General features: G+C 52.7%; 1 protein-coding gene across 2 annotated transcripts; it reads right to left on the bottom strand.

The window, feature by feature from the left end:
- Window positions 1-544: 544 nt before the first annotated feature.
- SCAMP2 (secretory carrier membrane protein 2) lies at window positions 545-23,403 on the bottom strand. 2 transcript variants are annotated; one of them, XM_069481908.1, is made up of 10 exons: window positions 23,240-23,403; window positions 12,137-12,205; window positions 11,655-11,759; window positions 11,042-11,170; window positions 9,763-9,880; window positions 8,420-8,548; window positions 7,583-7,742; window positions 6,481-6,582; window positions 2,239-2,359; window positions 1,829-1,971 (listed from the first exon to the last, which is right to left on the bottom strand). In XM_069481908.1, the coding sequence occupies exons 1-10, from the start codon at window positions 23,294-23,296 to the stop codon at window positions 1,837-1,839; spliced, it is 1,125 nt and encodes a 374-aa protein (XP_069338009.1). In that variant the 5' UTR covers window positions 23,297-23,403; the 3' UTR covers window positions 1,829-1,836. The 2 variants fall into 2 exon arrangements, with proteins under 2 accessions (XP_069338020.1, XP_069338009.1); XM_069481919.1 differs by lacking the exon at window positions 11,042-11,170 and having other exon boundaries at window positions 545-1,971.
- Between the last annotated feature and the right edge of the window lie 694 nt (window positions 23,404-24,097).

Below are 24,097 nucleotides of genomic sequence, written 5' to 3'. Positions count from 1 at the left end.
TCCGCGCTGCCCCCAGCGCCGCCCGCCGGAAGTGCAGCGCCGCGCGGGTAGGCGGGCAGGGCGCGACTCCGCCCACTCCGGGGCTCCTCCCCGGCACGACATCACGCGACCCACCAGTCCTTCCCTGCAAGCCCCCATCTTGAGATACTGAGGCCCCCGTGGGCCGAGCGGAGGCGATCGAGGACGGCGGGCGCAGATGCTCCCAGAGGTCGCCCACGCGAGGGCGGGAGGGAGGACCGGGAGCAGTGGGGATGCGGGGTGGAGGGGGGAATCACGGAGGCCCCTTGGAGTCCCTCCCCAAGACCAGCCACTCTAAAAGTAGAGGCACTGGAACAAGAAGGTGCCTTTGGAAAGTCGCCTTCCCCGAGGCTCCCAATTCTCTTTCACTCTTCTGAGTTAGGGGCTTGATGACCTGTCACAGACCAACCAGTGAGCATCTTAATGTCCCCTCTCTCCTCTCCTAGGCGCGCCTCAGCCCCTAAGCACTAGGGGCCACCCAGTCCTCCCAAGTCCACCAGACATTAGAACCAGTGGTGTCTGAAGATGTATTATTTTTTATTTAAGCACAAAAATTGAGACATGACATATACATTTGTACATGGAGAAAAAATACCAGAAAGGAGTTTACAAAATCCTGGTCGCTGCCCTTATCCAGGGGTGTGGGACGACCTGAGGGCTGCCTCAGGGTGGGCCCAGGTCCCGGAGGCAGGGGGTGGCCAGCTTTGTGCCAACTCCTGCAGCCTCTGGAGGACAAAGTGCAGGTTCTGCCGGTGGACTCCTAGGTGCACGTCACAGTGACACACCTCCTGGGGAATCCCCAGGGTGAGTGGAAGGTGACCTAGACTCAGGGCATGGGGGAACCCTCCGCAAGGTGGCCCATCAGTCCCACAGTCCTGCATCAAGGATGCAGCTCTGGACTGACTCCCGCTGCCCTCGTCACACAAGCTGGATACTGCGGGGGGGGGGGGGGGGGGGGGCAAATTAAGGCCAAGGCAGAGGGCAGCGGACCCTCAGGAGGAGAGGAAGTCAAAACAAAACCGTGCCAGGACAGTCAGACCCACCCTCCTGGACAACTGCCAACAGCTGGGCGGGACAACTTAGGATCAGTGTCCTCCTGTACCTCCCCATCCCCAAACCGCAACCAACCACATTGCACATTCAGAAAGTCTGAAGAGAAAGGGGCTCAGGGGGCCCTGGAGGGCACGAGGTGCCGCCCACACCAGGAGGGTACAGGGGCCTAAAGGGCTGTGAATCTGTCAATGAGGAACACGAGGCGGGGGAGCCTGGGTTCTGGAAGCCTGGAGACCCCAGAGAGATCCAGAGAACAGAGCCGTCCACCCACCCAGACTGCAGCTCGCCTAACGTGGAGTGCATGGGAGGGTTATCCCAGCCTGGGCAGGACGGGCAGGGCTGCGGAGCCAGATTCAGGCCAGGCCTGCTAGGGGAGGAGTGGAGTCTCAAGACCCTGGCAGAAAATTCCAGCTGGGGTGACCCCAGGTCAGCCAGCAATCCCAAGTGTGTAGGGTGTCTGTGTGTGTACAGGGGAAGAGAACTTCAGTCCCATTGCTTCTGGAGAGACAAAAGAATCCTACCAAACCACCACTAGAGAAGGAAAGACAGTTTTGGTTTTTTTTTTTTTTTCTTCCTGTGTAAAAAAAGTCCCTGTCCCTCCCTTCCCTTCCAGGGAGAGCTGGTTGCTGAGGAAGGAGGAAGAGCCACAGCAAGACCTTCACCAGGTCTGTGCTGGGCAAAACCACTGCATAAGGCACCCACGGAAAGTGCAGCTCAGAAGGCAGGTGAGAGAATAGGCGAAGGTAGAGGCAAGAGAGAGGAGGACTAATTCCCCTGGAAGGCTCCTCGGGCCGCAGATGAGGCCGCGCTGCGGAAGGTTCTGTTGCTGAAGATGCCCTGGGAAAACTCCTCCTGGGCCTGCTGGAAGCTGGCCCCCGTCCGGCGGTACAGGGAGTGCACCTGGGGAAGGAGGGGAGGTGAAGGAGGGGAGGTGAGAGGAGCCCACCCTCTGGGCCACCAGGAACCCTGCCATCCAGGTTATACTCTCAAAGGGGTCACCAGGAGCCCAACACTGCCTGATCCCACCCCCCCGCAGAGCCTGGGGAAAGGTGCTGCATTTGGGGGCCCAGGAGGCCCAACTGCAGTGGTGAAGAACATCTCGTGGCAAAAGCAGGAAACAGGTGCCTGCTTCCTCAGGTCTGCTGTCGCCCAGCCCCCACCACTCACCCGCTTCAGGAGGAAGAGTGAGAGCACGGCACAGAGGGTAAAGAAGCCGGCTACCACCATCATGATGATTGACACGGCCAAGGAATCTTCCTTCACTGCGGACAGGGCTGCAATCCAACCACTACAAAGGGAAGAAGAAGCCAGAGAGGGCAAAGTGGGAGTGGGCCGCCCAGGAGTCGCCATGAGGGGCTCTTCTCCAAGTGGCTGCTGCGTCCTGACCACCACCTCAGCATCTCTGCAGCACAGGGAGCCCTGGGGGCCAGAGCTCTTGACCTGTGAGAGGCCAGGCCTCCGTGAAGGCTCACAGACCCACACTGCCCCAGCTTGTCTTCCCCCGGGGCCTCAGAGATAGATTCACAATGGGAATCTTCTGGCTGGATGAGGTCTAGAGGGAGGATGGGGTTGCCACCTATACAGAATCAGGAGGAACACTGGGTGGGCCTTTTTCTGCTGCTCTGGGGTTGGGGGCATGGAAAGCCTGACTGCTCACTCCTAAGAACCCGCCCTCCAGGAAGGAAAACCACTGGCCAACCTGTTGCATTCATGCTGTCCCCTCAGCTCCTCCCACCAGGGCCCAGGCATGTTACCTCCCTGACGACCCTTAGTGTCCTCATCTGTAAAAGGACATCCTGACACTTGCTGATGTCAACTTACTACAAAGCTACAATAATCAAAGCAGTGTGGGACCGGCATAAGGATAAACATAGATCAATGGATCGATGGATCAATGGAATAGAATTGAGAGTCCAGAAATAAACCCATACATCTGTGGTCAGTTAATTTTTGACAAGGGTGCCAAAACCATTCAAAAGAGAAAGAACAGTCTCTTCAACAAATGTTACTAGAACAACTGGATATCCACGTGCAGATAAATGAAGTTAAATCCTTACTTCAACCAAATACAAAAATTAACTTAAAATGGATCAAAGACTGTTTCTCCAAAGAAGATATACAAACGACCAACATCATTAGACATTCAGGAAATGCAAATCAAAACTATAATGAAATGCAATGAAATACTGCATCTCTAGTTGACTATAATTTTTTTTAAGAAAAGGGAAAAAAGGAAAATAACAAATGTTAGTACTATGATTATGTCCTCCAAAAAGCACATGTAAATGCCATGGTTTGAATGTGTCCCCCCAAAACGATGTGTTGGAAATTTAATCCCCAATCTAACTGTGTTGTGAAGAGGGGCCTAATTGGAGGTATTTAGGTCATCAGGGCTCCACCCTCATGAATGGATTAATGCCAGTTATAAGATGGGTGGGGCTTCAAGTTCAATCTCTTGTTCTCTCTCACTATGTGATGCCTTCCACCATGTTACGATGTAGTAAGATGGCCCTCAATAGATGCAGCCTCTCAGTCTTGGACTTCCCAGGCTCCAGAACCATCAACCAAATAAACTTCTATTGTTCATAAATTACCCCGTCGGGCGTATTCTGTTATAGCAGCACAAAATGGACTAAGACAGTTGCTGAGGACGTGGAGAAACTAGAACCCGCATGTATTGCTGGTGGGAATGTAAACTGGTTCAGCCACTGTGGGAAATAGTTTGGTGGTTCCTAAGTTAAATAGCCCAGGCACAGTGGCTCACACCTGTAATCCTAGCACTCTGGGAGGCCAAGGTGGGAGGATCACTTGAGGTCAGGAGTTCCAGACCGGCCTGAGCAAGAGCGAGACCCCATCTCTACAAAAATTAGAAAAATTGGCTGCGTGCAGTGGCAGGTGCCTGTAGTCCCAGCTTGAGCCCAGAAGTTGGAGGTTGCAGTGAACTATGATGATGCCACTGCACTCCAGTCTGGGTAACACAGCAAGACACTATCTCAAAAAAAAAAAAATAAAAATAAAATTGAGTCAAAGTCATAAGCGTGGAAAAAAAACTTGCACACAAATATTCATAGCACCACTAATTCACAATGGTAAAAAGGTAGAAACAACTCAAATGTTTATCAATAAATGGATAATCAAAATACGGCATATCCAGGCCAGGTGTAGCAGCTCACGCCTATAACCCCAGCACTTTGGGAGGCCGAGGCAGGAGGACTGCTTGAGGCTAGGAGTTTAAGACAAGCCTGGGCAACATAGTGAGACCCCATCTCCACATAACAATTTTTTAAAATTAGCTGGGTGTGGTGGCATGCATCTGTAGTCCCACCTACTGGGGAGGCTGTGGCAGGAGGATCACTTGAGTCCAGGAAACTATAGTGAGCTATGATCACGCCACTGTACTTGAGCCTGGATAACACAGTGAGACCTTGTCTCTTAAAAAAAGAAACACAGGATACCTATGCAATAGGATATTATTCGGCCATAAAAAGAAATGAAGTACTAACACATACTACAACATGGATACCCTGAAAACATCATGCTAAGTGAAGGAAGGCAGACACAAAAGGCCACATACTAATGTGATTACACATTATATGATCACACATTATATGATTCCATTTATATGAAATTTCCAGAATAGGTAAATCCATAGAGACAGAAAGCAGTTAAACGGTTGCCAGGGGGTTGGGGAAGGAAGAAATGAGGAGTGCCTGCTTACTGCATATGGAGTTTCTTTTCTTTTTTTTTTTTTGAGACAGAGTCTCACTCTGTTGCCCAGGCTAGAGTGCCGTGGCATCAGCCTAGCTCACAGCAACCTCAGACTCTCAAACTCCTGGGCTTAAGCGATCCTCCCGCCTCAGCCTCCCAAGTAGCGGGGACTACAGGCATGCGCTGCCACGCCCAGCTAATTTTTTGTTTCTGTTTTTAGTTGCCCGGCTAATTTTTCTGTTTTTATTTATTTAATTTATTGAGACAGTCTCGCTCTGTTGCCAGGGCTAGAGTGCTGTGGTGTCAGCCTAGCTCACAGCAACCTCAAACTCCTGGGCTCAAGCAATCCTGCCTCAGCCTCCCAAGTAGCTGGGACTACAGGCATGTGCCACTGTGCCCAGCTAATTTTTTCTATATATATTTTTAGCTGTCCAGATCATTTCATTCTATTTTTAGTAGAGATGGGGTCTCGCTCTTCCTCAGGCTGGTCTCGAACTCCTGACCTCGAGTGATCCTCCCGCCTCAGCCTCCCAGAGTGCTAGGATTACAGGCATTGAGGCACTGTGTCCGGCCTGGAGTTTCTTTTTGGGGTGATAAAAATGTTCTAGAACTAAATTAGTGGTGATGACTGCATAACATTGTGAATGTATTAACTGCCACAGAATTGTATAGTTTTAAATGGTTTCAGTGGTAAATAAAATGGTGAATTTTATGTTATGTGTATTTTACAATTAAAAAAGGGGGATTATATCCACCCACTCATGGGTGTTGTGAGGTGCCCTGAGAAAATGGTCACAGAGGGCTTTGCAGAGGCATTAGGAGGCTGCAGAGCTCACTGGGGTAGACCCAGGCAGGGCAGCAAGGGCAGAGCCAGGGCCAGAACTCGAGCGTCCTCATTCCCAGTGCAGGTGCAAACAGCAGTCATGAGTCACAGCTCTTCCACCAGGACCTCACTTAGGGCAACGAACGACGGAATTGGGTCATTGGTCAAAAGGGGCCAGATTAGAGAAGGAAGAGGGGTGGTAGGAGGGCAGCGTGCACTTGCTCGGAGGGCAAGGGGAGGCAGGCCTCCTCTCCCCACTGCTCTGGACTTGCCAGCTCCGCCAGAGGGAGGGGACCAAAATAGTGCCGCCCTTCCAGGCTCAGGCTCTCTGCCAAGTGTCAGCCTGACCTTTCTGCAATGCTCCCTGTGCACTGGGGCAGAAAGAAAACATCAGCCATCAGCTTTTCTTTTGAGATTAATTTTGAGCTGAGGACTGAAGTGCCCAGGAAACTCAATCCAGCCACGTGCTCAAAGAGGACAGCGGGAAGGAGCCTGTCCAGGGGAGGCTAGGGCCCCGTCTCCTGAAGTTACAGGGCCTCTGGGAAAAGTCACAGCTTAGGGTCCACCATGCACCAGCCTCCAGGAGGGTGTGGCAGGAGAATAGAGGCTGCAGTGCAGGGCACAGCTCTCCTAGCCTACAGAGTCAAGCTAAGTTCGCCCACAAGACCCTAGAAAGTAGAGAGCGAGGAAAGGCGGTGCGTGGCTACCGGAGAGGGGGCCCAGTAGATCTGAGCCGGCCCACCCAGTTCTCTCAGTTCTCTCCCCGCCACAGGGGAAGTGGGTCATCTGCCGGGCTCACTGGGAGCTAGGAAACAGGGCAAGAGAGGCTGAGCCCCACATCCAAGGCCTAATTCCCTCTGCGATGCCCCAGGTCTCACCTGTCCCCCAGGCCAGGGATGCCAACCAATTGGATGACGTAGATCCCTATTTGACAAAAAAATACAAAGAAGAACACGAAGAAGCTGAAAGAGTTGTCAGACCTGTAGAGAGAGAGGGAAAAAGAAGTCACAAAAGGGCTTGGGCCATGCTCCTCAGCATTCCTTACTTGGGGACATCTCTCCTCACCAGGAGCCAGGAGGCACAATGGGCAAGGGACATAGCCCCATGGGACCAGCCACGCTGTCCGTAAGGACACACAGAGACATCCGCCACCATAAACAAGAAGGGCTTGCCTTTCACTGCCCTCCAGTTTAAAGGGTCAGTGCTCAACCCCTCCTCAAACAGCTGATAAAGTCGCTCCCCCAAAGGACAGCATAAAGACCAACCACTCCCTCTCCTGGAGTGCTTATTTGCATTTCATAACAGGCAAGAAACTCTAAACCAAAGGCATAAATCTCTAATAATAAAACTGTACACCTGGGTGGAAGAAAAGATGTTTGGGGACCAGGGAACACTGGACAGAAGTCCTCAAGGGCTGAGCCCGTCCACCTCTGTCCTTCAGCACGGAGTACAGCGGGGGTGCAGCACCCGCCCACCCCCTTCCCCTTCCCCCTGCCAGCCCTGAAAGCATCAATCCTCAGGCACAATTCCAAACTCCTCAGGGTCTGTAAGGGGGTCGCCATCGATGCTGACGGTACCTGGTCTAAGTGTTGGTGAGACTAGTATCGATATAGTCTTGAGTACGGGCGGGTGCTCGAGTTTTCAGGGAGCATAAATAAGGACAGATGAGCCACCGAGAGCATCTGACAGCCTCTGAGAAGCACACCTCAGAGCCACAGAAGGGGGCTCCCTAAAAAGGGTCCCCTCCTTCTTCCCAGTGACTGAAATACCACGGCACCAGCCAGACTGGGGCAGTGCGACAGCAGGTAAGGCTTCTCATCCCATCTGCTCCGGCCATGGGGGAGAATGGGAAAGTGGGTTTCCCCGCCATTCTATTCTGCTCGAAGACTAGGGCAGGGCCCGAGGGCCCAGGCTGGCATCCCTCAGCCTGCTAGCCGGGACGCCAGCCAAACACTCCTCCCTTGCCCCAGCCCCACTCACCTAAAGGCCTTATAGATGGGTCGGTACCAACAAAGGAAGGCACAGGGGGTGAAGAGCACAAACCATAGGATCGAGAGGCCGAAGTCCACTCCCCTGGAGCTGTTGCTTGAGAACCAGGCCATGCAGGCAAGCAGGTTCAGAAACAGAGTCACGGAATGCACTGGGCAAGGGAAGAGGGGAGAGACATGGCTGTGCCAAGGTGGCTGACGGGCTCCCCAGCATGGCAAACCACTCCCTAGGAGAGGTGAGTGAGGTCCATGCTGTCAGGGCAGAGAACCTTGGGCTGTACCTAGGCAGGGTTAGTTTCCAAATCCTAGTTTTCTGGGACCTCAAAACCAGGGACCCATCTAAGTTCCTGAGAAGTGATGGGACAGCCCAGGCATTCGGGGGGAGGGAGGGGAGGAGGGCTGCAGACCCAGGGCTGATCCTTCGGGAATGAAGTCTTTCTCTCAGCAAGTCATTTCCCTGGCCCTGGATGGCCCACAGTGGAGCTACAGGGAGAGTCTTCTTCCCCGCCCCCCTGGTGCCTAGGGGCCTGTCGGCAGGGGAGGCCTTCAGCTGAGGAGGGCCTTTTAGTGCAGCGAGCTCCACAGGGACTTGGAAGTCTCTGGCTAGTCCCACGCCGCCTGATCTGTGGTCTGGACTGCCCCTTTCGAGGAGGTTCTCAGACAGGGAGTAGCCGGTGGGCAGAAGGCACCTCCCCATGCCAGCCCAGGCACTGAGGAAGGGTGGGGTCTGCAGAAAGCCTGCACACCAGCACGGGCAGCCAGAGCAAAGACGGGGCTCTCAAGTCTCGCCCATTTAACCCTTGAGCTCACAGGGCAGGTTGGGACTCACACATCCAGAGATAGTAAAGCATCTTGCATATCCGCTGGTAGTCGGCAGGGATCTCTGTGGAGAAATCCTGGTAGAAGCAGGGCTTGACAGGGCACCATGAGGGCAGCGGTGGCCAGTTGTTCTCTCTCACTGTATGGAAAGAGCAAAGAACAACAAGGTGAGGGCCGAGCCTCAGAAGCAGCATTGGCCGGGCACCTGGAATCCCAGCACTTTGGGAAGCCCAGGCAGGAGCATCGCTTGAGGCCAGGAGTTTGAGACCAGCCTGAGCAACATAGCGAGACCCTGTCTTTATAAAAAATAAGAAAAATTAGCCAGACATTATGGTGTGCACCTATAGTCCCAGCTACCCAAGAGGCTGAGGCAGGAGGATCACTTGAGCTCAGTTCAAAGTTCTAGGGAGCTAGGATTGCTCCACTACACTCCAGCCTGGGCAACATAATGAGACCCTGTGTCTAAAAAGAAAAAAAAGAAAGCAGTAGCAGCATCAGGGAGTGCACCCCACGCCAGCAGTGCGTGGGCCAAACCAGGGCTTCCAGAGCAGCTCCAGCAAGCTGGGCTTGCGTGTGCGTGTAGTGTGGTGTGGAATGGAAAAGGATAATGGGACCCAAAGAGACACCCAGAAGCTAACTCCAAGGCTGGGCTCGGTGGCTCACGCCTGTAATCCTAGCACTCTGGGAGGCCAAGGTGGGACGATCACTCTAGGTCAGGAGTTCGAGACCAGCTTGAGCAAGAGCGAGACCCCGTCTCTACTAAAAATATATAGAAAAAATTAGCCGGGCATGGTGGTGCATGCCTGTAGTCCCAGCTACTTGGGAGGCTGAGGCAGCAGGATCGCTTGAGCCCAGGAGTTTGAGGTTGCTGGGAGCTAGGCTGACGCCACGGCACTCTAGCCTGGGCAACACAGCAAGACTCTGTCTCTAAAAAAAAAAAAAGAAGAAGCAGCAGCTAACTCCAAGATAATGGACCCCAAATGCACTGGGAAATACAGAGAGCTGAACGGCCTGAGTGATTATTTTTAACTGGCCCCTAAGTGTGGCAACTCAGGTCATCATCACGAACAAGGAATTGTGAGACCAATGCCCTTACGTTACCAAGGAGTCTCAGAGCTGAAAGGAGTGCAGGCAGAATCCACATCCACTAGAACAACACTGCAGGTCTCCTGACTGGCAACCGACTGCTCTCCCCGGGACCCGCACCCTTTTGAGATGGTCGAGCTCTGCAGAGCTCCCAGGCTGCCCAGAAGAAGGCGGCCAGGGTGAGTGCAGGGAGGGCCCACCGCGCAGGGCTCAGGACACTCTCCTGTGCCAGGCAGGGCGGCCCCAGGCCCCAGCAGCCTCCCTTACCATGCAAGCTGGCCACAGTGTTCTGCAGCTCCCGCTCCTTGCGTTCAAGCTCGGCAGCTTTCCTGTCCAGTTCTTCCTGCTGCCGAAGCAGGCCTGCCTGGGCTGCAGATGCCACGGCCTGGAGGGAAGCAGAGAGGCAGTCGGACACAAGAAACAGTGTCAGCCTGGGCAGGCGGAAGAAAGGCCTCGCCCCGGGCAGGGGAAGCCAGCAGGGCATCCCAGATGCAGTCCCAGCCCACAGAGTGTCTTGGCTTCCAGAGGCCACCATAGAGAGGCTAAGAGGCCCTGTGTCCCATTGCCCCCACACCACTCTGACCTCTTGGCCATTACCAGGCTCCCCTCTCCCCTCATTCCTAAACCTGAGCTAGGAGAACCATGCCCAGTGGCTTCCCCTTCCCTCCCTGACACTGCAGTCCAGGCAGAGTTCAGTGAGAGTGAGCTTTGGTGACAATGGCAAAGGGGAAAAGACCTCGCAAGAGACTAACCTGTAGCCAGAAACCCAGAGACCCACGCCTCGTTTGAAGAGCCGGGTGTGTGTGTGAAGGGGGAATGGTGCACCAGCGGTGAGCGCAGAGGGGAGACACGGGGGCGGACCGTGTGTGCCGAGCCCTGGGATCTGTGTGAGCTCCCTGCCCCTGCTCCGCCCCAGGAGCTGCCTTCCTGGGTCCCCCTGAACTGTAACTGGCTGTAGCCCAGGACAGCCCCTTAGGCGTAGCCCTGCATGCTGGCCTTTGCAGTGTGCAGGGTCCAAGCTCATCTCCTCTTCAGGCGGAGCAGGGTCCCTGAGTAAGGCAGTGAGGGGACTGTTACGTGTGGCCGAGCAGACCTGGGCCAGGGCCAGGCTCCTGCTGGCCGCTGCCACTGTTTGGGCCAAGTTCCTCCTGGAGAATGAGACTACAGTCCTTTTTAGGGAGCAAGTATCAAACTGGTCATCTTGTAGGATGACAAACCCGGTCTGCGTGTACACACGTAAACACACCCACACACAAACCTCTCCCAAAGGAGTTCTCCAAAGAGCTACGGTTGCCTTCGGGAGGTGAGTTGCAGACGCTGGGGGCAGAAGCAGGAGCAGAAGTGACCACGCTGGGGGTCTCAGCCTCCTCTCCCCAAAGTCTGTGACTTCAGTTGAGCGGGACCCAGGTCCCCACAGCCCACCACCCCGCTGAGTGTAAAGGCAGCCCTGCACATCAGGCCGGCCTCACCTGCACAGGTTCTGGGGCCTGGGAGGGGCAAGGCTCCAGGCACCTGCCCTCCCCCTGCTCATCTGCACTTGGCCTACCTGTGGAAGGTTTCGCATGTAGCTGTCTCTGAGAATACTATCTCCTCCTAGTAGCATCTGCCTCTCTGAGAACTCGCTCACTGCCAGGAATCGAGTAGGCAGGAACTTGCTGGCCTGTCTAAGCAGGGGCTGCAACACACAACTCCACTGTGGGTCACGCTCATGCGGGGCTGCGAGGGGCATGGGGCAGGGCAGTGAGGCAGGCACAGAGCAGGTAAGACTCACAGTATTTGGTGAAGGGACAAAGGAAAATAGGAAGGCAGGCAGGAATTAAAAAGGTTAAAAGAGAGATTCTGGGCCCCAAGGGAGAGAAAACAAGCCAAAGACCCGATGAGGACCCGGAGGGGCACAGCAAGGAGAAATGCTCTCTCTGGAGATGCCAAAGGCCCCGGCCTGCTAGAGCTTATCCTTTGGTGGTGGCAGTGGGGTGAGGATATCAGAGCAGCCTGTCCACTCACAAGTGACTAGCTCCAAAGGGACTGGCAAGAATACCCTGGAAGTGGAGCCAGGGATGAAGGCTCTCTGCCCGCCCCCCAGCCTCAGGGCCCAGCTACTGGTCTGGGTGACCCTCTCACTGGGGAGGGGAGGCCAAAGGGCTCCTCGTCGGCAGTACCTGCGGGGATGGCTGCGTTGGTTCCACTGAGGGCTGGAGAACCGCCGGCTGTGAGGGCCCAGGGAGTTGTGTGACAGGAACCGGAACCGTTGTCGCTGCATTTGTCTGTGCGGGACAGATGGAAGGAAGGAAGGGAACTGGGACTCCACCAGTTGGCAACAGGGGGCAAACCTACAGCAGGGTGAGCGAGGGGCGCTCCCTCTGGGCCTGCACGGCGCCGTCCGCTGCAGCTTCTCAGCGCACGTGCCTCAGCAGCCCTGGCCTCCTCGAGAAGGGGCCAAGATCGTGGATCCAAAAAGGAGAATTTCAGAGAGGCTTTGGTGACTTCCCCATCCTTACCCCACCCCGAGTTCACGTTAGGGTCGTCTCTGAGGACTCAGCTTCCCAGAGCTGCTCCTGTCTGTGCCAAGGCCCCTTGGCCCAGAGACCCCAGCACAGCCCCAGAGGAACACAGGACGCAGAAGGAGGGCACGCTCACCAACCTCTGAGAAGGGGTTGAATTCAGACAGGCCACCCTGCGGGGCACTGGTCAGCTGGGTCACAGAGGGGTCCTGAGAAGGTGAAAAAGAGCCATTAGATGCCGGGGAGAGGAGGGAACCCTGGCTCAAGTACGACTGCGGGTCCCCCTCCCAGCCCCGAGAAGCGTCTCCTGAAGGCTCCTGTGCCCACCCTGCCGCGCCACAGTGGCAGTCCCTCCCTCTCCCTTTCTGGGAAAGGTTCAGCCCCACTGACTTCCCAGAAGAGACCCAGAGCCAGCTTCACACCCTGAGGCCTAAGCATAGACACCACACAGGTTCTTGTTAGTGGTCGGTACAGATTCAAAAAACGGTTCGTACTATTTACCTCCAGGGAGTGGCTTGTTTTTTTCAGGGGCATGGGGAGGCAGGTGAATGGAGTGGTAAGGGTAGAGACTGACTCTTCAGTGTACAGCCTTTCTGGACTGTTTTTTGGTTTTTTGTTTGTTTGTTTGTTTTTTTGAGACAGAGTCTCGCTCTGTTGCCCGGGCTAGAGTGAGTGCCGTGGCGTCAGCCTCGCTCTCAGCAACCTCAAACTCCTGGGCTCAAGCGATCCTCCTGCCTCAGCCTCCCGAGTAGCTGGGACTACAGGCATGCGCCACCATGCCCGGCTAATTTTTTCTCTATATATTTTTAGCTGTCTATATCATTTCTTTCTATTTTTAGTAGAGACGGGGTCTCACTCTTGCTCAGGCTGGTCTTGAACTCCTGACCTCGAGCGATCCACCCGCCTCGGCCTCCTAGAGTGCTAGGGTTACAGGCGTGAGCCACCTCACCCAGCCCGGACTGTTTTGTTATGCTATGGAAAGCATTTATTCCTCTTGTTTTTATTAGTTTTTTTATTTTTTTCCTAATGCCACAAAATCCCAATATTTATTTATTTTTGAGTCAGGGTCTCACTCTGTCACCCAGGCTGGAGTGTCGTGGCCTTATCATAGCTCATTATAACCTCAAACTCCCGGGCTCAAGTGATCCTCCTGCCTCAGCCTCCCAAGTATCTGGGACTACAGGCACGTGCCAACACACCCGGCTAATTTTTCTATTTTTAATAAAGATGGGGTCTTGCTCTTGCTCAGGCTGGTCTCGAACTCCTGAGTTCAAGGGATCTTCCTGCCTTGGCCTCCCACAGTGCTAGGATTACAGGCGTGAACACTGAGTCTAGCCCTTCCTCTTATTTTTAAAAGGACAGTCTCAGGTTTTAGAAAAAAAACAGGCTGCTGGCTGCCAGTACCGATTTACTAAATCAGGCATGCTTGCTAGGAGCAGAGATGTGAAGGGCTCAGATGAAAAGCCAAGAAAATGTTTTTGGTTTTGTTTTTTCTTTTTAGAAAATGTAAGAATGTCCTCAGCACATAGCCTTGTCATGAGTTTTCAATCCTCCCTTTTCCATCTAATCTCTGCATGGGGCTCCTGCCATCCCCTTTGCCCAAGTGGCCCCCCGCTGGCCTGGGGCAGCCCATCTTCACCCTGCTCCACCCCCATCCTGGAAACAGGTGCAGGGCTCAGCTCCAGGGCCATGCCCGGGCTCTGGAAGGAACAGCCGTGGGAGTGGCCAGACTGCCCCCTGCCTGAGTCCCTGCACCTCACCCTGGCCCCGTCCTGCAGGCCCAGCCTCGCCTCCACCAACCCAATTCTTAAACACAATGCTAATATTACACAGACTCTCAGAGAGTGACCCTTCAATTTACAGATGTAGAAAATGACCATGGTGATCATGGAACTTGTCCTAGGTCTCAAAAGAGGAGCTCAATCCTTATTCTGAACATCTATAGAGTTGGACTGAATGTCTTTTCTCACAAATTTTATGTATGTGTTTTATCACAGGCTTTATCACAGATACTGACTCTTATCTTCCTATCTGGGCCACCAGTTAGTAGAAGGTGACCCTGTGTCCGACCACCCCTGGGACCTTGCCCAGAGCTAGGAACACAGCTAGAACTCGCTGTGTGTCTCTGGATGAACCTTATCCTATACAAGCTCCCCGACCCACCTCCCCCGCAACAGAGACTGTGGCTATGTCCTTTCTGCTGGACACCACCTCTGCTCTGGTGGCTCCTGCAACTTGGACAAAGTGACAAGGTGAGGTCCAGGAGGCTACCTGACGCTGGAGGCACTGGCCTTGAGGTCATTTCATGGCTGAACAACCGCTGGTTCTCTCCCAGTATTACCCGGCTTCCTGCAAGGGAGATCTGCGGCTTAGCACCTGTTCCCCTTTCAGACTCAGCAGACACCTAGCCACAGCTGAGTGAGCGAGCTGAGGTCAGCGAAATGAGATCCACCATCCACAGAACTGGTTACTCGAGTCTGAGTCACCAAGGACAGAGGAACAGAGGGGCAGCTCTGGTAGCAGTTTCAGGTGCTGGCAATAAATACACCTGGCCAAGGTGTACACGTTTAATAGGTCACCTCCAGACCCATAGAGAGATGCCATTTCCTTTACCAATGGCAGACAGAAGGGGATTCTGGGGGTGCAATGGAGATGGCAGGGGTGACCACTCTGTCCATTCTGATCCTTCCTCCTTCTCCTAAAATCTTAACCTGGCCCTAGGACCCCTCACCAGGCTCATCATTAGCAGATCCTGTCTCCACTAGTATGTTGGAAACTCTTTGCAGTCAACTGCAACTGTGTCTAGTGCGTACTTTGGTCCCTGGTGCGAGTGCTGAGAATCAATGCCGCAGGCCGTAGGACGCCAGCCCTCTCCGGAAGCACGGCCCAGACGCCAGGCCGTGGGGGAGCCGGGGCACCTGCACCACCGCAGCAGCCCGGAAGCACCTTGCCTGGAAAGAGGAACCTAAAATACTCCATGACACATGGGTCTTTCCCATCTGAGGAAACTCGGGCTCCTTCGAAAGATGTGGGTGGCTTTAAGAGAAGCTGAGGCCTGGCAAGAAAGGGAGGGAGGAGGAGGAGGGACTGGGGAAGGGAGCTGACATTTACTGAGTGTCTGCTATGTGCCAAACCACACCATGATGCTGTTGTGAGATTCTTGTCACCCTAGTGGCTCACGCCTGTAATCCTAGCACTCTGGGAGGCAGAGGCAGGAGGATCGCTTGAGGTCAGGGCTTTGAGACCGGCCTAAGCAAGAGTGAGACCCTGTCTCTAGAAAAAACAGAAAAAAATGAGCCGGGCCTGGTGGCGCATGCCTGTAGTCCCAGCTACTCGGGAGGCTGAGGCAGGAGGATTGCTTGAGCCAGGAGTTTGAGGTTGCTGTACTCTAGTCAGGGCAACAGAGCGAGACTCTGTCTCAAAAAAAAAAAAACTGTGGTTGAATAAATAGGCTCCACCACAGAAGGACACTGACAAGGGCTTCTGCTTGTTTCCTACTAACTTCGAAGCGCTGGTTCTTGGGGAACACCCTTGGCAAAATACAAGCAGAAAGTCTTTCCAGCAAGGACCACACTAACCAGCTTCAGTGAGGACCATCAGCTTCTACTCTAAGTCACAAACAGGAAGTCAACAGCATCCACCTCCTTTCCCCTCACCAAGCATCAGCTGCCTCTTAAGTGGGTCAAGTAATTTAAAAGGATGGTGAGGGCTGAGTTTCACCTATAAAGTAGTCACCTGAAACCCTCTCAGTCCCACTCAGAATGGCTAATGACCTTTACTAAACTTCTAACAAATAAAAAGCCCTTAAACTCAGTTCTTTTCATTCAGCAGTTACAATGTGAGGAACATGCCACGATGAGCAGGACACAGCTCATGCCCTTCTGGAGTCCACAATCTGATACCTAGGACAAGTGCACACACCCCAAGAGCATGTTGGGGGCCACAGCAAGGTGCAGAGACACGACAGGTGGGAGGGGACACACCCTGGAGGGCTTCGGGAAAGGCCAAGTTGCAGGAGGAAGGAGGAAGACAAGCAAAGGCGAGTCAGTGAGGCCGGCCGCTGCTGCAGGGCAGGGGGACATCTGGATGCAGCTGGAGCGTGAGGGCACCGAGAGCAGAGGGGCAGGCCAAGTCAGGCTGCGGCTCTGCCGGGAAGGGCCATGGAAAACACACTGGTTTGCACGGGTTGGGAAATCTCTTTCCATGCGTTTCACAGGTCCTGGCTGTGCCCGAGCTCTGTGACTTTTCCTTGCCTTCCCATCCTGTACTCCACCCAAACCCCCAGTGTGAGGTTTATTTCAGGCTCCAAATAAACACATTAAATAAATACCTCATGGACTGAAACAACTTAGGGCCGTTCTCTCTAGGAGGCAGAGAGTCACCAACACTTTGGAACCTCTGTGAAGTTCTATTTGCTTTGGAGATGCGGCTGTGTGTCACAGAACAAGAAAAGGCAATCATCCCCAGAGTGGCTGGCTGGGTCCTAGGTGCACAGAGAGCCACACTGACCTTGGTTGCTCTCTGACCTGGAACCTGAGAAACCATCCTCAGGAAATATGACAGAAGCACGTAAAGGTCTGTACCTGCAATGATACTCACTGCACCAGGATTTACGATAGGAGAAAAAAGCAGAAAACAAATGTCCAATATTAGAGAGCACAAGTATGCTTTTGGTGCACATCCCCCTTGAAAACCTAAATAGCAATTAAAAACTACAGCTAGCCAGGTGTGATGGCGCATGCCTAGAATCCCAGCTACTCGGGAGGCTGAGATGGAGGACGACTTGAGCACAGGAGTTCTAGGCCAGCCTGGGCAACATAGCAAGACCCTGTCTCTCTTAAAAAGAAAATCACAGCTATGAAGACAGTACAGCAATACAGAAAAGGCTTTGTTATATAAATACCAACTTATGATTCTATCAAAAGTACTCATGAAAAAAGACTAGCAGGAAAACACTAAAATAACAATGGTTGTAAAAGACTGGTAGAAACATGGATGACATTTTCTCTTTTCCAAATTTTCTAGAACATGATCATGTTATTTTTATTTTAAAAACACACCTACAAACATATTTTTAAAAAGAGCGCCCAAGAATTGACCAAACAAGCAAGGAGCACTCCTGGGCCTCCCTCTCTGCCACAGACACCGATGTACAAAATCTTCTAGAAAAGCAAGTCCAAACCACCTGGCCTGACCTTTGAGGCGTTCTAGGGCCTGGTACCCCTTTAAGCAGTCTTTCCTCAAACTGAGCTGTCTGTCATCTCCTCCCATCTCTCTCTGTTCACTCCCTGCACAAACCATTCCACACCAAGTGCTGGGCTGGGGGCACAAGAAAAGGCCTCAGTTCCTGCCCTCAAGAAGCAAATAACACAGAGAATCAAACGCAAGCCAGGGCCGGGCGCGGTGGCTCACGCCTGTAATCCTAGCACTCTGGGAGGCCGAGGCGGGTGGATCGCTCAAGGTCAGGAGTTCGAGACCAGCCTGAGCGAGACCCCGTCTCTACTAAAAATAGAAAGACATTATATGGACAACTAAAAATCTATATAGAAAAAATTAGCCGGGCATGGTGGCGCATGCCTGTAGTCCCAGCTACTCGGGAGGCTGAGGCAGTAGGATCGCTTAAGCCGAGGAGTCTGAGGTTGCTGTGAGCTAAGCTGACGCCACGGCACTCACTCTAGCCTGGGCAACAAAGTGAGACTCTGTCTCAACAAAAAAAAAAAAAAAAAAAAACCAAACGCAAGCCAGGGCAAGAAGTGATGGCACATGGTAAGTGCTGTACCAGGGTGAGGGCAAACGCAGCAAGATCACAGAGGAGCGAGTGACTGAGTCGTCTGGGAGAGGTAGGGACGGCTTTATGAGCTGTTACCTGAGTTGGATCTTGAGAAAGAAAAGAAATTTAGCAAGCAGTAAAGAAGGAGGCAAGAACCGCATTTGCAAAAGTCACAGAATCTTTAAGAAGAGCTTGCACGTGTTCAGGGAATGGAAGAAGGTTATGGAGGTTGTGGAGTGGCCAGTGTGGAGAGAGCAGCCAGGAGTATCAGGGAACCAGCCTGCAGAGGTGGGGCCAGACTGCAGGAGTTTGGACTTGACCCTACAGGCAATGGGGAACAACTACAGATTGCCATGATCACTCTGACAGCAGAGAGGAGAGTGCAACGCACATGGGAGGGGAGGATGACAGCGAGAAGACTGGCTGGGACACAACTGTTGCCATGGGTGACAGTTAGACGTGAACCACAGGATGGCAGCTGGGGAAGGAGAAGAGGGGAGGGAGTCCAGAGACCCTCCTCAGGCCACTGCCACGGGCTCAGGAACTCTCTGTCTTGCCAGGAGGAATAGAAGGACTGCAGGGAAGGGAAGGAAGGAATTGAGTGCCCAAGATAAACGCTCACAGGAGAGGAGGAACAGGCTTTTCAGTGATGGGTGTGGGAAGGTAAGAATAAGATCCGAGAAGATACTGGGTTGGACTGGAGATACCTGTGGAACGTATCTGGTTGGAATGGTTGGGAAGGCCCAGGTGTGAGTTGGAAATACTGGTTTGAAGCTCAGGAGAGAGGTGAGGGCCACAGCGCCGGTACGTGGTGCTATTCCGAAGCCAGAGATGTGAAGGCAGAAAGTGAGAACAGGGTTGAGGACGGAACTGCGGGCTACTCCTTAATGTACAAGACAGAGAGTGAGACAGGCTGAGGCAGGTGAGAGTTACCAGGATTAAAGAGGCCAAGGATGGAGAGAATTTCAAGAGACTAATTTCAAATAAGCACGTGTGTCACAAGCAGCAGATGTACCTCATGGCTCCCCAGGAGAGCACAAGATCTGAGATGGAGGAGGTGCTGGGCTGCAATGAACAGTGAGCATTTCCTGGCTCCCCTGCAGACCAGAAGCTCTGGCAGGCCACTGGCCACGCACTGTGCCCATTTACCCTGGTCTCCTACACAGGCCTGCAGAGCAGCAGGGCCTTGGTGATGTGCACCGACATGTGAGCATCTCCAAGCAGCACTCGCTGGACGGGTCACACCCTGCAAATGTGTGCGGCACTCTTCTCTGAATGAGCAGCAAGTACTCCTTGTTTGTCCTGGTTCAATATTACCATTTCTCTGAACACAGGATTATCCTACACCAAGTGGCATCAAAGACAACTCAGAAGTTAAGAACATAGTTCCTCTGTCTCTCTACCCATGTTCTTTCTAATGCCCAACCTAGCTCCACGTGCCAACCGTAAAGGTGGGAATACCCCATCTGGGTAGCTGTCTAGAGTCAGAGTTAAGCTGTAAGAACACTGCCATTTTCAAATTTCTTGAGACACTGCTCCTCTTACACAGAAAAGTTCTACCAGGTCCATCTGGTGGTTCCAAGAATGCTCAAAGTTATAGTCAAGCTGGAGCCGACCGTCTCTGGGAAGTGGCAAAGCCCCAGTGTCTATGCGGGGAACTTCATGTAACTTTGTTCACACCCAAATCACGTTTCTGCCACCATTTTCTCCTCTCACAGGAGAGAAATGTTCCCAATCCCTGGGAAGCAGCCACACCACTAAGATTATCTTTTAACTGCAAGGAGGCAATGTGTGAAAGTGATATTGTGTGACTTGGCAACTCCTGAACACTGAAAGGCCTCCTCTGAAAGGCTTCCTCTGTTCCGCACCACCACCTATTCCACGCCCCCTCCTTGAGATCGCTGCTGTCTGCCTGGGACAGTCTGGCGGAAGTGCCGAGTGGGAAAGCAGCCCTGGCATTTGCCTGGGTGGTCTGATTTTTAGTGGACTGCTGAAAAATGGATAGGACAACGCCCCCTTTAGCTTTCTACCCCTTCGTCCCCTGACGAGACTTAATGAGAAACTTTTGGGAGCAGACACCTCGGATCACGGCAAAGCAGGGGCCCACATACCCAGAGGGCACAGAGCAGAAGCGCCGTAATGAACAGGGGAATCAGGGCATGCAGTGGAGGTTGTGAAATCGGCACACTTGCCTTGCCACTTCCTGCTTCCTCCTAGGAGTTTGGTAAACCTCTGCTGCACGCTCTTAACTTTCTGTTCACAGCTCTTACTATGCAGGAAGTTTTCTAATAATCTCAATTATAACTACATGCAAGGAAGAGGTCATAAACGCCCACACCCACGGTGCAGGGTGGGGGAGCAAGAGCTGGATAAAGAACCTTGGATGAGGAAATCAACCGGGAGTTTCACAAACATAAGAGTGAGCAGAAAACGGGTTCCATGGTTGAATAACTTTGAGAAATGCTGATTCAAATAAAGCTGAGCAAATGTCTTTTTCATAGGATTTCTCAGAGCCATTAACAAACTAACAACAACAACAACAAAAACAAACTAACAAGCCTTGTTGATCTTTAAGAAAAATAGAATAGGTAGTGATTCTCAAACCTAACTGACCACAGAACCCTGAGCACTTTTCAGGACTGGCATTACTGAGAACATATATTGCTTTAAAGTACTGTTTTAAAAAGCATAATAAAGGCCAGGCGCGGTAGCTCACGCCTGTAATCCTAGCACTCTGGGAGGCCAAGGCGGGAGGATTACTCAAGGTCAGGAGTTCGAGGCCAGCCTGAGCAAAAGCGAGACCCCCGTCTCTACTAAAAAATAGAAAGAAATTATCTGGACAACTGAAAATACATATAGAAAAAATTAGCCGGGCATGGTGGCACACACCTGTAGTCCCAGCTACTCCGGAGGCTGAGGCAGGAGGATTGCTTGAGCCCAGGAGTTTGAGGTTGCTGTGAGCGAGGCTGACACCACGGCACTCTAGTCCGGGCAACAGAGCAAGACTGTGTCTCAAACAAAAAAAAAAGCACAATAAAATCTGTATTATTCCATCCCCTCACACTGGGGGAAAAATGCAGTTTAGCTAATATTACTTTGTCACTTTCACCACTACTAGTACTGTCATTTCAAGAATGGTGACAATGTGATGTTACATACTTTCCTCAGGCGGCCTAAAATATCCCCAAGGCAGTTGAATACCAATGTCTAAGCTTTAAAACCCTTTGAAACAGCACCGCCTTGGGAATCAGACTGGGTCTGCCGCTTTCCTACTGCTAAGTAGCTGGTGACCGGCATGTGCCATCCTCATTTCTCAACTCAAGAGGTTAGAACAACAATCTGCCGTGGATTCTGAAGGCTCGTGTGTCTTCGTAATCCAGCATTAAATGGGGTGACGGAAAAAAAACAACTGCTCTGGAGTCTGACTAGGTGTCACGGGTTCTGTGTCCACTGCCTCTCTACCTGCTCTCTCCTGAGCTCTGTGCCAACACCCTGAGTAAATGAAGCTGGGCTCACACCCAGTCTCCCAAGAGCTGCACCCTCCCAATGTCCCAGCCCTGGCAGTCAGGGAAGCAGACGCTACCATCTTAAGGGAGTGCAGCTCTGACCAGGAGAAAGAGCTCGGGACCTCACATCCAAAGCTGCTTCTCCCCACACAATTGTGCACCAAGAGGAGGAGCAAAATTGCAGCCAGCCAGCTGTCTTCTTCCCACACAGGATTTCCCACCAGATGTGGTTGCTTGACAGGACCACAGCTGCTTCCTGTCCTGCGATATCCTGGGGCTACCTGATGGACAGACTGTCTTGCTTGAATGCAGAAGTTACTTCTACAACAGTTTGCGCAGTCATTTCTGGGCCCAGAGATGAGGTTTAAGATTCTCAAGCAGCTTATCAATACAGGGCAGAACTAAGTTCTCTGTATCTTTGGACAGATGATTGCCTCTGACTGTCAGATAGCAGCAGATATTTTATTTCTGATTCTGACAGGACAAAGAAAGAAAGAAAGAAAGAAAATCATCACACCACACACACCAAAAGGGTACTAAATCTTTACTAAAACCCAAACCCCCGGTATTATACAGCAGTTTTGTAATTAAAGCGAAACAGTTACCAAGACACTGGCAGAAAAAAAATGCAAATGTTCTTTTTTTACTCAACCAACAGAGATGACTGTTTGCCTTACATAAGAGACAAGGTCCTCGCAAAGGCTCTGTCAAGAAGCATTAAGCTACAAGAGGAATGTTCAGAATTCCCTGACATTACAAGGAACAAGCTACCAGAATTTGCCTTGAGGGCTCCTTTTGGCTAAGACGCCTTCCTGAGACCAAGAAAGAGGCATAAAATATTCACTCTCCTGACAGCATGTAATTATTTAGTTCAAGTCTCCTTTGATTTTGCCCTGACCCTTTAAGGGATTCAAGGTGGGAAAACTCATGCTGTGGATTGCAGGAAGGACCCTCCAAGGACCTCCCTGACACCTGCAGGAAACTCTGAAGCTGCCAAAGACCAAAATAAAAAGGACAAGCCAGATGAGTTAATGTGTCTGGTGACATCCTGACAGAGCAGAACATCAGGGCTCATAAATCAAGCAGTCAGCACAAACTAGCTTCCCTAGAACTGGGTTTGAGCAGACATGAAACAAGAGGCACAGGAGCTCTGGAGCTAAGTGGAGTTCCAGCCCTTCCCCAAAGAAAAAGAACACCCCTGGCTCTCAGTGGAAAGGTTTTGGCTTTAAGTAGGAAGACTGTGAATTGTTTGTTCAAAAGATCAGGCCAGATCATAGGTCAGTACATCTCAACTACACTGCCACCACGCACAGGTCCGTTAAACTAATGTTCCCTGTGCTTCCAGACTCTTTCAGAGCCCCCTCATCTCCCCTCTCTCACTAACCGGGGCTCCCCTATCTGGCCAAAGCCCCTTCCAAACTAGACCCACGGTCAAGGTGTGGAATTCTTACCAAGGCCATTTTTTAACTTGGGCTATCTTCCTACTCTTCTTTTCCTAACAAATCTCACGGCCTTTCCTATCCCTTATACGCTAGTTTGGCTGGTGGTAGTCGTGGTGATGAGAGAGGTATATGTCTTGGGCTTTTCCCACATTTCTCCATCTCACCAGAGGCTTCCACCTCATTATGTTGCTGTCAGCCCCTCTCCTAAGGTGACTCAAGACAGGTGTCTTCTCAAGACTGCAGGAATGTGATAGTTACATTTCGCTTCTGTCCCTGAAGCTAGGGGATCTCCTTAAGGGTCAGACAGTGCCCTGCTCCAGTTCCCGTTCCCCGCCCCCTGCCCCCTCCGCTGTTCCACCTGCTGCTAGTCCCGCCCTCCAGACCCTACGATAGGACAGCCCTCAAAGCCTGCTCTCCCATTGGGCAGATGGCCCGTCCCTCCTACGCCACGTCTCCCGGCTCTGGCGAAAGAGGCCCGGGCGGCGGCCCTTGGCACTAGAGAGGTCTACGAGTTGGGGCCTCTACCTGGAAGGGGTTTACATCCACTGGGTCCGCGAAGGGGTTAGTGTCGAAGGCTGACATGGCGGACGAGACTGGCGGGCGACCTCCGCGAGCGCTCCTGCCTCTGGGCACCCAGACCCAGCGGCGCTCTACACACTCTCCACTTCCGGGAGCGAGGCAGCCGTTCTGGCGCAGGCGCAGCGCCCTCCCAGAGGGGCGTGGCCCGTGTCGTCATAGAGGTCCGCCCCGCCCCCTGCCCCGCCCTCAGTAAAGCAACCGGTGGGTTTTCTGCTTCCGTCCACGTCTTCCCTCTGCTGGGAAGTCAGGGGTCCCTGCTGGCAGAGGGATTAGGGCGCCGGAGGCAGGACCGAAGTCCTTCTCAACTGCCTATCAGTCGTCTACCTTTGTGTTTCTAAAGCAAACTCCCCAAAATGGAACAGGAAACTGAACCCCTTCGCTTCCCTTAAGGGCAAATTGGGGAAGTCCCAAACTAGTCCCCTGGCAGAAGACAACGGTGACCGTGACCGGTGAAGGGGAGGCCTTGGGAGAACTAGGAAAGGGCTCTGGTGAAAGGGCCAAGGCAGAGGGGTTTCTCCTCTGAAGAACGTGCTCTGAGAGAGAGAAATACGAGGACCATTCAACAGCCCTCCACCCGAACTGTGCTGGCCTCTTTTAGGGCTTGTCCCCTGATGTCAAGTTTTGTCCTTTTAGGGTTGAGGATCCCTGGGCCGAGGCAAGTTTGGGACCTGTGTTGGGATTTGAACGTGGGCATCAAGCATTAACGGAGTGAAGGAGTTCAGCCTCAGTCATGGGGGAGGTGGCTGATTGACTCCCTCCACAGATCCACCGTATTTATTCAGCTCTGCTGTCACTGAATCCAGT

This window comes from Eulemur rufifrons, chromosome 2 (assembly GCF_041146395.1).
Source record: "Eulemur rufifrons isolate Redbay chromosome 2, OSU_ERuf_1, whole genome shotgun sequence".
NCBI classification, from domain to species: domain Eukaryota; kingdom Metazoa; phylum Chordata; class Mammalia; order Primates; family Lemuridae; genus Eulemur; species Eulemur rufifrons.
Note: the sequence above shows the minus strand (reverse complement) of the source record. Positions and strands in the feature narration are given on the sequence as shown.

What these genes read in the sequence shown, in the direction of transcription:
- SCAMP2 (XM_069481908.1), bottom strand. Translation starts at nt 23,296, where the DNA reads ATGTCAGCCTTCGACACTAACCCCTTCGCGGACCCAGTGGATGTAAAC. An exon ending in ACATGCGAAACCTTCCACAG is followed by an intron (nt 9,881 to 11,041) that starts GTAGGCCAAGTG and finishes GCTTCCCTCCAG; the next exon opens with GCCGTGGCATCTGCAGCCCA. An exon ending in CACTGTGGCCAGCTTGCATG is followed by an intron (nt 8,549 to 9,762) that starts GTAAGGGAGGCT and finishes CTTTCCATACAG; the next exon opens with TGAGAGAGAACAACTGGCCA.